The following is a 17124-nucleotide window of genomic DNA, read 5'->3' on the forward strand; positions in this document are numbered from 1 at the left end:
TGAATGCAATTTTACTTGGCAATTTTAAACATGCATTTTTAATATTCGCAACATACGAAAATACTTAGGTAAAAAGATAAATGTATCTACGTGGACTGTGTTGCTGTTCTGGTTGGAACGAGACCGTCGGCGTGAAGTGATGCCAATATTTTCACCTTTCAACAAAGAGTGAACAACATCATCTAGAAAGGTCATCTGAACCATAGAAGGATCAACATTCTGAGGTTCTAACACCTGGTTTATTAAAAAAAAAAAAAGAAAAAAATAATAATCAGCAGATGTTCAGACACTGGCCAATCTGCATTTCCTGTATCAGTGTTCACCAGTCTATTTTCTGTGCTAATCAGAGAAAAGCCTACTTAATCCTGACAAGCAAAACTGACACATGACTCTCAACAAAAGCTTGGAATAGAGTAAAACCAAAGTAAATGTGTCTTTATGTATCACTGTAAAAATAGCTTTTGTTTTTTAAAGAAAAAGTACCCCACCACCACTTCCTTCCCCTTCACTGACTTGCGAATTTGAAATTAAAAGACACTGAGCTCTTCACAGAGTAATCCTTAAGTAGTAATTATGATATATAAATATTTTGTAAAATTTATTTAATATACTAGAAAATACACTGCAGAAGCACATTACAATATTGCTTCCAACAGAAGCAAAACTGCTGCAAGAAAGGAACCAAAATGACTGGAGAGAAGAACTCTTAAGACTGGCGGAGTGTGACTAGTGGGGGCTATCTCAGAAAGAAGGAAATCTTTCATCAATGTGTCACAAAGTGAAAAAAATAATATTTGAGGGAAATTAATTAGAGGAAATTAAGGGAAAGAATGTGCTTCAGCATTAGACCGGTCTTAAATTTTTATTGCCACACATGATTTTGTCCGTCATTTCAAGGCAGATGGGTCATTCACTGTATTAACATGGAGTCATTACTCTGGTCTCCTGAAATAGAATTACTGCCACTAAAAATACCAGTACTAATTCTTTTTGTAACAACAACTTCAGAAATACAACTGAAAGCCACCACAGCAAATGTAAATTAGGGCTGCTGTAAATGCTTAATTGAATAAAAAGCCAAAAGTGGGTATTTCAATTGCTCAGAAGAAGTAATTGCTACTGCAGTGCTAAAAGATTTCAGCGTTGAGCAAAGAAAATCTCAACAGAGCTGACAGGGAAGACCAGTTCTTAAGACTAGCTCGCTTCACTTCAAAGACTTCACTAGTCAAACAGCGACAGCAGCAGAACGGCAAAACTGTAGGGCTGGTATTAATCACCCCATTGCACAGATGTTCAGCTTCAGCAGGGCACTCGCTACCACCCCAGCGCAGAGCCACGCTGCGGTGCCAGAGCTGCCCCACTGGAACCGCACAACTCAGGGCTGTCTCAGAGCACCACAAAGCCCCCAGCCCTCCATGCTCGGCCCGAGCTCACCTGGTCGTTCATAACCACCATAGTGCGGGTGAAGAGGTCATGGTGGGTGATGATGCCGGTGAACCACTGTGTGGCGGAGTCCTGGCGGTACACGCGCACCCGGTACCCGTTCAGCGAGTACGGACCTGGGGAGGGGTGGTCAGAGAGCAGCCAGTCAGCCGTCCGCAAAGAACACCTTGTCTGCGCGGGGCCTGCCGGCTTTTTCAGCTTCACTGCAAACGCACGGCGCGGGCAGCACGGACAGCCAACTGCAGGCAACACTGGCACACCGCTGCCTGTGGATTTGACTTTTATTCAGGAAGACATTTTGAAATGCAAATGGTACATTTGAGCGTGCTTGAAGGGCAATTATGCTAACATTTTCAACACACAATTTTCTTATCTAACTACATCTTTCTGCAACCATGATGACAAACGATGGGAAAATTCCTGCCTCCAAACAGCAACCACAGAGAAGCATCTGAAAGGCTACGCAGCGGCAGGTTACACAGACGCTATTTAACAGGCGAGTCACATGCCCAGATGCTTTGCTGGCGAAAAGATTTACATCTTGGCGGTTAGGCTCTGCATCTGCCAAGTCTTTCCCATAAGTGACCACAGCGTTTCTCTCCATTACAGCAGTCAGAAACGCAGCTGAGTGATCCTGTCCCTGCTACGGCCACACAGAACACTCAAAACCACACAAGCTATGAAGACTCCAGCTGCTGTTTTCAGATACACCAACTGCAAAGAAACCCCGCACACCGTCCCCCTGCAAAGATCAGTTTAATTCACCTCCAAATGCCCACAGCGGTGGGGAGACAGTATGAGCCAGTGCTTATTTGTAGTTGGTTTCAAGACCCAGAAATTGAGATTCCATGATTTCATTTATTTCCAGTGCCTCATTTGATCACCGGGACCCTACGTTTCATCACACTCTGTGTTTATACAGCATTTTGTATGATCAAGCAACACTGCCACCAAGTTCAGGTCCAACTGCGTGGGTTTTGCTACTTCTGCAACCAAACCCCAGGTCACACACGCACACAGGAACGGAAGGAAAACCAGTCAGCAACAACCTAGGAAAAGCTTAACTTAAATGATTTAAAAGCACCTCGTTGCTCAACTGCACAGGCAAGGCCAGAATTCCCCTGTAATTTCTAAAGATTGTCTTTTTCCAGTCCCTGCCCAGTACATTAACTAAGCTCAAACATCTGCAGCAAACAGGCCCAGGACCTCGCAGGTGACAGCTTGCTCTCATAAAATATCCGTATTCATACAACTGGGTCCGTTACACCCTCTGCACAAGAAAGTGTGTCATCATAAGGACTGTTTCTCATGTCAGCATTTGAGAGATCAAGAAAAGTGCAAAAGCAGTAATAATTTAGACACTTCCAAGTGGTCTTAGGATTTAATTTTGGAATCTTAGCAAGGCCTTTTGAAATACCTTTTGCATGTGATTATTTAGGTTTTAAAATAGCCAAGACCCAGTGAACCCTGTGAGCTACTGGCATCAACTCATCCCCAGAGCACGTTCCCAGCTGCACAGACAAGGGTCAGAAGTGCGCCAGCACGGGCACTGCCCATCACCGATACATATGGGCAGAAAGAGAGGAAGAATCTACAAGCTTATGTCTCACATTGCTGGCCTTGGACCAGGTGGGGTTCCCGTGGGGACACATTTCCTGATGGCTTCTCTCCAACCCTTACTCCATATGCCCCTGCAAAACGCCTCCAGCCCAGCTCCCACACTTCTGGCTGTCTGACCCAACCCAACATGTCTCTAACTTTTCACGGCTGTCCCAAAGCTCTGTCTTGTTCAGACAGTCTCAGCAGAGTTTTGCCTGTGTCTCTTCGTGCAAATTTCCCATTCCCACTTCCCTATTCCAGCTCCTCCTCTCTTGCATCCTACTGTTAACTGCACAATGATTTTCAGTCTCTTGCATAACCAAAGCCAGCCTCTCCCCTCTCCCCAGCTTCTTGTCTCATTTTAGCATTTACGATTCCAGGCCACTGGCTTCCAAGTGCTTTCCCAGACTTCTCAGCTTACAAGCTCCATCCTCCCTTCTCCATCAGCTTCCAGCTTCTCTCACGCTCTTCCGCACTGACCCAGTGCCAATTTCTTTCCCCTTACTCCTTGTTCTAATCTGTGTCTGCCCTTCATCCCAGCTGTTATCCTATCTATTTTTAAAAGAAACTTTATCCACCTTTAAAAACAGTGGGGGTTTTTTCTTACATGCTGCTGGGGTGTCAGGAAGGAGAAAGATTAAACTGCGGTCACACGACACGGGACAGCTCAGCTGCAGCCCAGCCCAGCCACAAGCAGCCATTACAGGAAAAGCCTGGCTTTGTCTCCAGTCCCTGGCTGAATCACGCTCAGCTACACACTGCTGAAACAGCCTGTGCAGTACCATCAGGAAGTATCTTCAGGGCTGAAGCACACTCAGTGTTTCAAGAGGGTAATTACACAAGCAGCCTCAGAGATTGTAGTGATAATAAATCTAATGGGAAGAAAAAATTAAAAGATTTTAATTGTTAAAATCGAAAACACTTTACTATGTTCCTTGAACCAGTTTTATTTGTCCCAAAAGCTTTCAACTTGGCCAAGTTTGGGAGGAGTTTGTTTTTTTTAAAACAAGGAATAAACTACTTTCCTGCCAAACCTACAACCTCTACTGCAAAGCATGCTGCTGTGACTGCCGCCCAACAAAAAGGTCACAAGGGCCAATTTTTTCTTTAGTCTCATTCTTGTAATTAATTAGACTGGTTTTGACTAAAATCCCCCCTCCTCAAACTGGCATGTTCCTTTTCAAACATTTGGAACCCAGTTTTAACTTTTTTCTCTGACCCTCCACATTCTTCAGATAAACTGTGTTTTAACAGTGCTAGTCAAAGTAGAAAATACTAAGATATGAGATGACGGCTTCAGCATCACAGACAGCAAGGAAAAGGCTGGATCCTAAAAATGCTGTAGAGGAAGAAGTAAGAGAATATATGGTAACAACCTTAACAGATGCATCTAGACAAGGCAGAAATGAAAATGTTGCTTAAATTGCAGGGAACAGGGAAATGGTAATAATGGAAAAGGTGAAAAAAAAAGCACAGAAGGGAGGGGAGGAAAAAGAAGGGATAACATGACTAGATTACAGCAGCTAGGATGGTCAGTGGGCTGTCCGTAAGCCACTGAAGGGTCTGTGCCAACAGTGCCTCCCTGACCAGGAGCAGATTACAGCCCAGGAGAAGGTAACGGCAGTCCCGCGGGGCAGAGGCGGTGGCACTGCACTGGCCCGCGCCGTGGACGGCACATCACTGCCCGAGGAAGTGCGTCTCTCCTCACGCCACGCTGCGTCACATCAGGTGAGCAAGTGGATTTTAACTGCAGTTTCTCCTTAGACGAGGAGAGCAATTCTGCAAGGATGTTTGGCTTAGATTCATCTCACCATCTAAAATACTCCTAATTTGTGCACTTCTAAGCATCCAAACATCTGTTTGAGAAATTATACAAAATTATATGTATAAACACAAAAATACAGCTCCTGGAATGACAGGATGTAAATGAGTTGCATGGGTGATGGTCTGGCAGTTTCATTTGGCAGTTTCATTTAGACGACTATTTCAATATTGCTGGGGCTTTGCTCACGTATCGATTCTGTACCAGTGTACACAGAGGCTTTTGTAATTGTCTTATTAGCGTTACTCTAATGAAATACAATAAACAAGCTCAATTTTAGTTTTCTTTTCGTATAGCCCTGATCTGATTTCACATCACCTGTCAATGCAGTTTTGGCTGCATATTTCATCAACAGACTATTAACTCCTGTTGTATCTGAGGATATTGAGATAAAATCTTAAAAAGGCTAACACTGACATACTAACTTCTTATCTATGTAATTCCGCACATTGCTTTTTTCAGCATCCTTCCTCTGTGGCCCACAATAATCACATCTAGTCAACTTCAGAACTCCACAGAAGGAAATACGTAATTTTTTTGCTGCAACTTCATTATTATACTCACCACATTCCTTTGGTCTTCTAATATTAGTTTTGTCAGAGAAACCAGAAAGCAAGCAAACCTCAGCACCACCCTTACATCAGCAGAATATTTACTGCTCCCCTCTCCATCTTCACTTACAGAATGACTGCTTAAGCATTTTGGTCCTAAAATTGCTTTACTGCTTGCCTGGGGATTTTAACCCAGACACACAGAGGTCAGTTTCTGCCCCCCATTGCTAGGAATGCCTCTGTAGAGTTGCCTGTCAGTTCCACAGAAAGTTAACAAATACGCTGCAAATGCATACAATATTTATATCATCAGCAAGATTTAGCCAAAATAATTTATTGTAATTCATACCAGTTTTCACGTGACTTGTATCTACAATGTAAAAATGATGTATGCATTTGCTGCAACCTTCCAGCATGAGAATGGAGTTACAAAATTGTAACTGAATTGAAAGGGACTTTTCAATCGGGGGTGAGGGTTGGAGGCAGGGATCTGAAAGCATTCTTCATCTGGGACAGAACTGTGAAGAACTACAAGCACAGGCAGATACTGGAGAAGTTATCACACCCAATAGTGACACTAACAGAGCACAGAACACTTTTAAACCTGCTAAAAGGTGTGTGGTTGCCATTCATACACGCTTACTTTCACAACAAATTTTACAAAGTATCTACGTTCAGACTAATGATATTCAGCTTTTGCTGTGACCACTAAGACATCAAACAAATTACGAACAGTCTGAAGAAGTCATGCACAGCTTCTTACAGAGTCTTGTTTTCTGGAATTAACAAATACGTCCAAAAGTAACTTCCAAGTTAGAAATACATTCTCCATTATATCACAAATGCTATGGGATGACCACCACACAACTAATGACCTTAAACTAGCTAACACAGAATAAAAATAACACAATTTCCCATATAATTACCTTGCATAAAAATCTCCTGAACCTTTTGTTCCTTTACCCAGGCTTTTACCTCCTCATGTAACTGCGGGTTATCCCTGAGAACTGGGTTTAGACTGTCTACGTCGTCCTAAAGTAGAGATTAAAAAAAGAACCATATGTTATGTTTACTTGTCACATTTGTTTATTTTCCTATATGTATTTTAGAGTACAATATTAAGTAGTTTGATGCTAATTTTGCTGTTTGCCTATAAATCCCTGTGTTATTTTTTAGAAAAAAACTAAAAGCGTAACATAGTGCTACAAGTTATTTCATGGGAACACAGCATGTCAGATCCCACATGTGGCCAGACTTCTAAGCTATTAATAGGATCACACTTTCATAAATACTGTCTTACTACAAGCTAAAATTGCTCTCTGAACACTTCAATGTTTACAGGTATGCAGAAACAATTGTTTAAATAATGATTAATTTTTTTATTAAAACATCTGTTTTCCTTATCTGTAAAATTTAATATGGACAAATTGAGCATAAACATAGATATATAAACCCCACAGAGACAATGCGTAAGAGATAGCTGTATTTCAAGAGAAACAAACACTCCGAGAGAAACACCATTACTGATTTTCAAATATGTAGGCCTCTGTTAATTAGGTAACTTCAAATAAGATACACTTTAATTTTTATTATATTCAGTTCTCCTGGAAAAGATTCTTTTTCAACATCTGAGTAGGACATCATCTGGGAAATTAAGACATATTTGGTGGCACTGGCCTCCTAACAAGGAAAAACTAGGCACAAAATCTGGTTCGCATCCTTGAAAGCACTGCTTAAATCATCATTCATCTCTAGACTCTTACAATACCTATTTCTCTCTTTCAGAGCAAACTTGTTCTTTCTGTCTTTGAGGCTGTGGCAGAAAAATAAAGCTGCACCGCAGCCTGGTGACTCTTCACACACAAGATGGCCTTGGAAATCCGTGAGCTGCAGGAACATTCATTTGTGCCAAGAAAACTTCAGACAGCTAAAATAATCAGAGCGATTCTCCACATACAAAATGTAAAATGTTTTATCAGTACTGCAGCTGAGATCAAGTAATTTATTTCCTTGATCTCCAACAAGTTACTTCATGTTTCACAATTTATTATGAAGAGCTCCAGCCATAGAATATAAAGATATAAGCAACACTCAGGGAATCGTGCATTGCTGCCAGGCCCTCCAGTAACATGGGCAATTTCTCTCTATTCATCTGGGCGAGATTATCCCTGCTAACCCACTGATCACAGGATGTCTCCTTCAAATTCAAAACTCACTTCCTGACACTTGAAGATTTGCTGTGTTTCATGATGGAGAATGCATCAATGCTTCGGTTATCAGAGAAAACTGCTCACTCTCCTTACGCTTTTGAAAAGGATATGGCCTCAGATCCAATGGTCAAGATGATCGTTTTAATTCATGTCAAGTGGAACAAAGTAAAAGTGAAGGGGAAGATCAACAGGACCTCTACCACCAAACACCAACCAGGCAAGTATGTTGCTAGCATTATCAGAGGCACAAGAGGTTCAGTGAGGGTCAACCCTAAAATTTATTCAAGGATGGCAGACCAGCAAAACACCTCCTCTCCTGAGGCAATCTATAAAATGTATTAGCTGTCGTTCTTCCCTCTGTAAATCTATTTTTGCATTGATCCTACAGACCGAAGCAACACCACCACTAGAAACAGGGAGTGCTTTGCCAGAGGAACCCCACAGACCCTGGAACTGGAGCTGTGTGATTATCATTCATCTGCCCTCCTTCCTATGCACTCTCCTTCAGAGCAGCTACAAGAGATTCCTGTACCAAAAATTTCCCCTGTCAGATCCACGAGCAACAGACTGACGCACTACAATACTGGAAGTCTGGCTGAATTAAAAATCCAGTTAATACGCAGATCTCATACATTTTTGAATAATTCCTTCAGTCCCATCTAAGAAAATTTTTATCTTCATTCCAAGACTATACACATCGATTAGGTACCATCAAGTCAGATCAGTTACTCCTAATATTATTCTACTTCAGTGAGTTCTTTACACAAAGTTTTCGAGTCTCTATGTCATCAAGTCACTTTTGACTTGTTTCTGAAGGCAACACACACTGCTGCTTTTCTTTTTTTTGTTTTCACATCCTTCCTAAGCATCTTTGACTTCTTTGAACTTGACACTGAAGATACTGGTGATCCTACGGACAACGCATTTGAACCTTATTTGTTCTATCTCCAATTCAGATGCATGACTCCTCAGTACCTTTGCTTAAGAGTGCTTCCTGTGAACACTTGGGAAAGGAGACTGCAAGACAATTTTGGACTTCTTTCCTCACTCTGGAGAAAGATGAGCTCATCTCAAAGATGAGCTACAACAGGCACAAGTGAGGTCAAAGATCCATTACACAAACTGCACGCTGGTATGACTCGGATTACGTAGCGCCTATCAAAGAAAACCCAGGGTTTCTAAACACACACACACACACACAAAATACACATTTAACATATCATCAATCACTGAAAAGGGGGGGGGAGTGTTTTGGTTCTAGACATGAACATGCTATACATTGGTCAATGGAAATCAGTACAGCAAAGCAAAATTGTAACTGACAACTGAAGCTCATGTATCAGTACCAAGATACCAAAAAAGAAACTTCCTGCAATCCCAAAAATTCTGTTCTTTTGTATACATGTTACGTAAAGCTATGAAAAATTGTGTGTGACATGACTGACCTTTTTCCATCTTTAATCTTAAATCTGAACATCTGAAACCCTGGAAATAAACTGTGTAATGTGTTAAATTATAAGGTGTTGGGGCCTTAAGCACACTGTTTCAGTGCAGACTACAAACTTTGGCAAAAACAGGGAGACGGGGTAACAGGCAAGGCTGCTGACCTGCAGTCTCTTCCCTGTCTTGGCTCTGAAGATGAGCAGATGACTCTGCAGTGCCCAGTCCTTTTTCTTATCCTGTATTTATATCACTCAAGAAAAAACAGCTCTGTCTACAGATTTGAACCTTGGCAATTATGACCTTCAGTTTTTCCCTCCTTCTTGGTCCAAGCAGCAAGACTGACAAGACTAACCCACAGAAGAATCAAATGCCCTGTAGGACTTTCCTCCAGACTCTTCCTCATTTGAAAGTAGTTTTACTCACAAAAGCAAGCATGGTATCCTCTCCTAGACAAGTTTTTCCACAAGTCCTGGAATACCTCCTCCAGAAGGATGTTAATGCTGGTCTGAAATCCTTATGAATTGCAATCGGAATGCAAATCAAGTAAATGGGACTGCAATTTTCTTCTTCATATCTACTGTAGGAAGCTCTTTATGCACTTCATACAGTGGTGCCCCTTGCTCCACCAATGACTATGTGCAATACTGGGAAGCAGACAAAGGGCGTACAGGCTAGAACGATATGGTTGAGATAATCCTTCCTGCCCTTCTGGAAGACAGTCAAATGAAGCAACGTGACTATCAGAAGCCTGCCAATCTATGTCAAGTTTTTTAGATCTTTGCTGCTATTCTTCCTTCTTTCCAGAGCAAAAGAGGAATTCACTTCTGGTGGAGTGGACCGTCTGCTTAATTATCCAAAGAATACTTGAGTCAGCCGCATGTCTCTCTGAGTGGCAATTCTCACCCGGCTGGGGACATGCTCAACTCCTAAAGGTCCTGAGAAGGATAAAGAATGAAATTTTCCAAAATAACAAAGTGATCCAGTGTTTTTCTGAGTGTATTTGTTCTTTCTTCTGGTGCAAAATTACAGAGCAGGTTGGAAACTACAGTCCACACCATCAGGTTAAGATACCACGCTGCTCTAACCAGAAATCTTTGTTCAGGAAAGCATTTTCAGAGAGCTTATTTGGACAAACGTGATTTATCATTCAAAGCCACAGGTGAACAAGTGCAGATCAGTTATAATGCTTTGAAATTCCTTTAAGTCATGATCAAACAGGAATTTCAAAGATACAATCCACAGAAAAACAAGTCAAAACCCAAATACATAAGAATTCTCCTACTGAAGCCCCATCCGCCAACAAAACACTGTCAAAGATAGTGAGAGGCACCCCTGGAGGAGCCGAACCTGCACGCTGCCTGAAGGCCATACAAAGTGCCTTCTGAAAGGCTCAAATGACCATAAGCTCCTTTTCCATTTTGGGCAGCTGGGCATGTTTGTGGTGGTAACATCTGCACATTTCCACAGGCCTCTACCTTCCCAACAGGACTTGGAACTATTGAAGCAAGATGTCTTCTCAGCATTTTACAATACTTCTCCAAGTCATTCTTCACAAACTTGAGGGGCAGAAACAAGTTCATTAAATTGAGAGACGAAACCCTGGAGCACAAAACAACAACAGCTGCTCCCACCCCCAACCACACAGCCTCCATGCTGCTTATAGGAGGGTATAGAAACTGCAGTCAGTCGCCAACTCTCCATTTTCACTGAAGGAGAAGAGAACTGACAACATGCATTCCAAGAAAACCAGTCCTGGAACACCAGTGGTTCTTGGCACTAGAAAGGCTTACATCAGAGCTCCGAAGACCAAACGCTAACACACACCGTGCATTACGAACCTGCAAACATTTATCTGCGAAAGGGCCTTCCTTGGCCACAGTGTCTCTGCATTTGGCTTCAATGCATCAAGGACATCAGCAGGAACACATTTCAGCTAGTGTTTTATAGAGAAAGACTAAGTAGATTTTGCAGTCCTCACAAAGGTCAACACCACATTAGTCCTCACCATCTGTGGCTTAATTAACTATAGCTTCCTCTGGCTGCTTAGAGGTTTTCTGATAAATTAGGACATGAATTAAATGAAAACTAGTACATAAGCAACTCGAGAGTCCTGTTTACAATGTAAACCAGTATGCATTGCACATGGAAATAAGCATTTTTCAGTACTTTAATAGTAGAGGGACCATGTTTAAATTCAAACAGTGCAAACGAAAAATTCAGAGATCAGAGTGTCAAAAGGTTGAACCTTCAGTTTTCTTCTTGTTTCACCAGTATCTTGAAATCAGTTTCTATAACATCAGCCACCCACCCCTTTTCTTTTTGTCCTTTTTGCGTCAAATAATTTTTACAACTGCCTGGAACTTCAGCTGCATAGAAATTCAGTTTGGAAATTGCAGTCTGAAAAACAGGTGACAAGGTAAGTCAACACCTGCCTACCGATAGCTGCAGCAGTCTTCAGAGAGCAGCAGCGTCAGCAAAAAGTATTGTTTTTAAAATCTAGGCTGCCAAGAATTTATACTAGTTCTCCAATGCCATCTTTCAGAAGATGATTTTCTCCCATAAAAAAAAAAATCACTTCATATTTTCATTCCTTGATAGCTAGGCATCTTTTTCTTTCTTCCTCCTCTTTCATCTTTCACTGATTGTGTCACCTGACATTACGGATCGTATCACTGATCCGTAATCTCTTTCATTGATTATAACTTCTCAACAAACCTTCAATCTTAATATTGTCCTGCCTGACATCAGAGTAAGCAGGGAAAAAAAACCCAAACCACAAACCAGTCACATAAAATCTGGATAGGCAGAATACCAAAGATCTTAACAACAACATCACCTATTAATTAGTAGTATCCCTCTGCCACGCTACAAGACTTTCTTCCAGTGGCAAAAGATGAGAATCTAACACAGAGAAATTGGCAGCAACTGACACCCCCGAGGGTATCACCAGGCAAGCGCTGCAGAGGCCACATAAACCACGCCAAAACCCTACAGGTAAATCATCAAATTTAGCTGAGACTAAAATACACAGATCTTCTGTTGCTTCACCCGTCTTTCTCCACACATACACACGCATAAAGTGCTGGCAAAGAGCACGTTCCTGACGCCCTGCTGCCACGCGAGAGGCTGCCGCAGCTGCCACGCCACTGCAGCCAGCAGGCAGGGGGTCAGGGCAGCCGAGAGCTGCAGGGCTCTGCTGCTCCGCACGAGCCTGCAGAGCAACACTGCTCTGGGGGAGCGCACCGACCCGGCCACCACCCTCCCGCTCCAGGCTTCTCACCAAGCCAGAAACACCACGGCTACAGAAGGCTAGAAAGTTTTTTGGGGAGATGGTAACTTCCCAGTTTACCTTAAACGGCTTTGTCCAAGCAGCGAGCAGAGGCTTAGGCTTACCAGGCGACACCGGCGCTTTCTATGTAAACCCAGCCCACACTTGACCTATTTTCTGCTGTTCTGAGCGCATGGTCACAATTCACCTCATTCAAACCCGGCAGCTGCTGGGCTACATCTGAACCAGTTAAGTCAAGCTCGAAGGCACAACCCTGACCCCTAAACCAGAAGCAAAGTCGAGCTGAGGTCAGCCCTGCTCCCACGTGCACGGAGGCACGCAGCACCGGGAAGGGCAGGGATGCTCTCCCTGCATGCAGAGGCCAGGCCAGAGAACCGGTGCAACTAATCCCTTCCCAACAAGGGGCTCTGAATGCACTGTTCAGAAAAGGACAAATGTTCACGGGTATTTCAGACCCCAAACATTTAAGATTGAGGGTTATTTTCAGTGTCTAACAGCAACAACTAGGTTTCCATAAGTAGAGGGTTAGAACCACAGGGGAAAAAAAAGATGTGGACTAAAAATTTAGCCATTTTCCAGCTGTCAGTAAACTTAACATCTCTCAGGAAAAGCTACCAACAATTCTTCTTTTGCTCCTCACTCTTCTCTATGCCTAGTACCTCTCCTCACATACTCCTTTTTCCTTCCTCATTTCATCTGTTCAATAATTAAGGAGTTGATACTGATGTTAAAATTTTAATTATCAGGTTTGATAACTGGGAGAGCAGGGCTGCGTATGCTTCTCCAAGTCATGATTTCAGGCCTGAAGCAGCAGCATTGCACTGATTCGTTCAGCTCTGGAAGAACGACTGACACCCCTAAGAATACCAGAAAACGTCTATTAAAAAATACAAAAAAATTATTCTATGGAAAATATATTAGAGTTAGGAACATAAATACACAGAATAAAATCTGACTCATGTCAAGTATTTTTCCTGATTTTAACTCACAAACACAGAAATAAACAAGGCACATTTGCCCTCCTATAAGACAACCAACATCACAGGCGAAACGGGCATGCTGGAAAATTGCCTTTTCACAAGTCGGCTGGTTATTCCTGTATGCGATGAGAATCTAGCATGGAAAGGCAGAAGGGAAATGAGCACGCCATACGGAACGAGCATGCAGCAGGGAAGGAAGCAGCCACCAACGGACAAGCAAAACCAAACCTGGGCCTGGCAGATATTGCCACAAAATAACCTAAAAGCTGCTCTAGTGACTTCTACAATAGTTTGGCATTTGAAAATAGAGAAAAAAAAAAAATAGATGACCTTTATGCTCACGGGTTATTCCACCCTCTCTCCGAGCAGCTGGGACAATCTGGGTCAGAAAAGCAAAATCTCCTGGAGCGACAGACGTATCTTTTAGCATTGATCTAATAAAGACTTCCCCAGACAAAAGGCTCCCACCCACAAACCTGGTGGGCTGCCAGCTTCCCCTTAAGAGCGCTGCGGTGACCGTTTGTACCACTGACGTTCATCTCCACGTACAAACAAATGAAAGGTCAAGTGAATAGCACCACTCCATGTCCATCTTCTCCCCCATTTTGATGACACAGCCACACCTTTGCTTTTCTTTCGTTTTTTCCACTGAATTGCATTTCATTCCCCTTCCTCACTGCAGGCTCCACACAGTTACCACCACCATCTCAGCAATATGCAACTCTGTCCTAACTTTGAATTTTGTTTTATCTACTCCTAAGAGAAACAGGGAGGGAGTACTGGTCCTACCCCCCTCAGCCAGGAACTCCCAAGTCATGTGGTGGTACTGGAACAAGCCTTTGAGTCACTCACCAAGCAACCCGATGCCATTACAGGAAAAGAAACCTCAAAGTGCAGACATACCCCTGAAGCAAGCAATTAGCAGAATGAAGCTGATGCTAACGAGGAGAGCAGCTCAGTAGGTAGATTTCAGAAAAATCTTTTGTACATCAGTATTAAAATTTCAACTGAGACCCAGACACCCTGTGAATTGTGAACAGCCTTCAGAAGGTATCTGACAACTACTCAAATCGTATCAGCTGCAGGACAAGCTCTATGGACCGAGGTGTCTTTAAGCCAAAAAGACTGTACATTCTGTTGATCGTCAGTTGTCGGGTCTAGTGGGCTGCTAGAAAGGCAGTCTAATGCCCCCAGAAATCAAGCCAAGAGATCAGTTCTTGCTCAGAGACTGACCATTCTACAGAAGACACACCTTCCTTGCATCAGGGACAGCAGAAGTTACTTGTGGCAGCTTGAACTGGCAGAGTTGGAAAGCTACATACCACCACCACAGATAACGACAGACCGGATAGTTCATCTCTTATCTCATAGTAGTTACCTTCATCAAATCTTTTATCGGTTGCATTACTCAGCAGCACAGTGTTCTTTGACAAGACTACTGATAACTAAAAGTTTACTGTATTAAAGAGCAAAGGTCTCAACTCAAATCTGGAGAATACAACTGTAAATGACCATCCGACACACGGCAGACTGATGACAGCTCCTAGAACCAACACCACCTCCTAGAAATGTGCATCAGAGTCTCTCACTCTTGTGAATAACTCTCTGCTCTGTAACTTGAACTACCACCAACTTCAGATTACCAGCAGTTAGAGCTACCCAGTCTCTTCTGCAAATATCCTCACTCTGATTCACCAAATATGAGCTCTGGGAATATACAACTTTCCAGCTCCTTTCCCCCCATAGCTTATGAGGATTACAGGCAGAATACAAATCCTTCCCAACAATAAAAATATCTTAACCGTTTTGGGTTTTTTTTGTCAAGAAGAAAGAATATATCAGATATCTTCAAAACGTTCTTGAAAAGCCAGTTTCAGTGGAGTTTGGTCCACTTAATTACTATCACAGTAATGTTTTACTTTCAAACGGTTTTTCAGGGTTTGTTTGTAAATGTGTTTCTTAGAATAGTGCTACGTAACAGTGTTGGCAAACATACTGATAACACAAAAGCAGTTTGGAATAAAACACATTTCTCTCACATTTTGAACAAGTACCAGTGTTATTTGCACAGAACTTTAAGAAGTTAATTTCTAACAGGATTTAAGCCAGCACTGCACAGAAGCAATGCATCCGGGCCAGGAAAACATTTAGCACATTTTCTTGCAGAAATTCTTTCATGAGAAGTAACCCCTCTGGTCTCAGGGATGCGATGCAGAGCCTCTCCAACTGCCCAGGTGGGCATACAACAGCGAACCCGTCACTGTACAAACCTGGAAATGCTGCCTCTGCTCCAAGGCAGTATCAGAAGCAATGCAGTCATAATTGTCGTCTTTTTTCCTCCCAAGAGCTCCGTTCTGACCTGCTGGAGCCATTTTAGGAATTTTCCCTATAAATAACAAAAGGTCTGACCAGCTGGGATGTATATCATATTTGGATTAACACTACAGCTCTCTGCAACTCTGCAGAAAGCAGTGGCTGTGCCTTTTATAAACCAGATGAATAACGGTCTTGCAAAGAGCAAAGACTGAATTGCTAATCAGAAAACAGGGACGTTTCAGTTGTTGCTGCAATAAACTCCCTGGGGCAAACTTCGGAAAGTCATTCAGTGTTCAAAATTGATACAATGCTCTTTTATTTCATAGTATTTTTCCTCCGCTAAATCTACTAGCACACAGAACCAAAAAATTCCTAGTAAAAACATAATTCAAGACTGAACTACATCATTTGGGGGGGGGAGCCTAAAAGCACCACACTTTAGCCACCAAGTCTGACACATCCTGAAATCTGCTTTAACCTGATTTTATCTGTTGTATACCAGAGTGACATGGAGTGGTGAAAAGCAGATAGCAAAAGGGAAGAAAACATTCACACTGGGTAAAAACCCAGCCTCTGTGGTTGAAATACAATTTCTAAACTGTATGCTTAAAATTTACTACCAAAACCCTAAAACACAGATTAATTTGTGAGATGCACAGAAAACACTGCGCTTCAAATCCACCTGCTCAGCAAAAGCGTGCTAAAACACTACTCCCAGTACTGCTGGCAGATGCACACAAGAACAGGAGGATGCAGGGGAAAAAACAGGAATAGTTAATTTTAATTCCATTCAAAAGACAGGAAATGTTTGCTAGATTGAAGGGGAGAATCAGTATTTACAAACAATGGCGGTAAAAAAAAACTTCAGAACTATATTTAATTATGTAGTATACTGTTAAAAAGAAATGAAGCCTGATCAGGAAATGCACTGTACACCAAGCCCTCTACACCACAAGAAATACTACACTACTTATTTTATTAGTAAAGTTATTCCAATGTCTAAGAAAATCGTAAGACTCATGCTTGGTTTTAATTAAAAAAAAAAAAAAAATCAAGTTTCTATAAAATTACTCGAGCTTCTCCCCAGACGTCTGGCCTGGAAAAGGAATTCCATATACGCACCTGGAACTGCTACAGCTCTCAGTGTCTACTAGCTGCAGCTTACTGAAGGCTGTGGAGCAGTTCAAATGAAGCACTAACCCTAGACTACAAGTCAGTTCTTCTATTAGGAGTAATTTCAAAAATACATTTAGTAAGAAGTTATAGACTAGCAACCCTGAACAAAGGAATGTGGTATCAGAGAAGTAATGAAAGCAAACAAAACCATTAGCACTTCATCAAATGAGCTATTGTGTTAATCACGTCAAGCTAAAGCTTAATTCGGGAAAGAACACGTTTCAATGAAACTCAAGTTTCCCCCCTACCTGAAATGCAGGATGGCCTACTCTTTTCCCTCCCTGGGTAAGCACTC

The 17124-nt window shown here is 42.2% G+C and overlaps 1 protein-coding gene across 1 annotated transcript in view; it reads right to left on the bottom strand.

Annotated features, from left to right (window-relative positions):
* Positions 1 to 17124, bottom strand: part of JMJD1C (jumonji domain containing 1C) — a 163320-nt gene that overhangs the window by 33206 nt on the left and 112990 nt on the right. Inside the window, exons 4-6 of the mRNA XM_075423086.1 lie at positions 6342 to 6447; positions 1435 to 1559; positions 91 to 234 (exon numbers count right to left, since the gene is read on the bottom strand). Coding sequence (XP_075279201.1) covers positions 91 to 234; positions 1435 to 1559; positions 6342 to 6447 — 375 coding nt within the window. The remainder of the gene's footprint in view (positions 1 to 90; positions 235 to 1434; positions 1560 to 6341; positions 6448 to 17124) is intronic.

The sequence above is a fragment of the Opisthocomus hoazin genome, chromosome 6, assembly GCF_030867145.1.
Source record: "Opisthocomus hoazin isolate bOpiHoa1 chromosome 6, bOpiHoa1.hap1, whole genome shotgun sequence".
NCBI classification, from domain to species: domain Eukaryota; kingdom Metazoa; phylum Chordata; class Aves; order Opisthocomiformes; family Opisthocomidae; genus Opisthocomus; species Opisthocomus hoazin.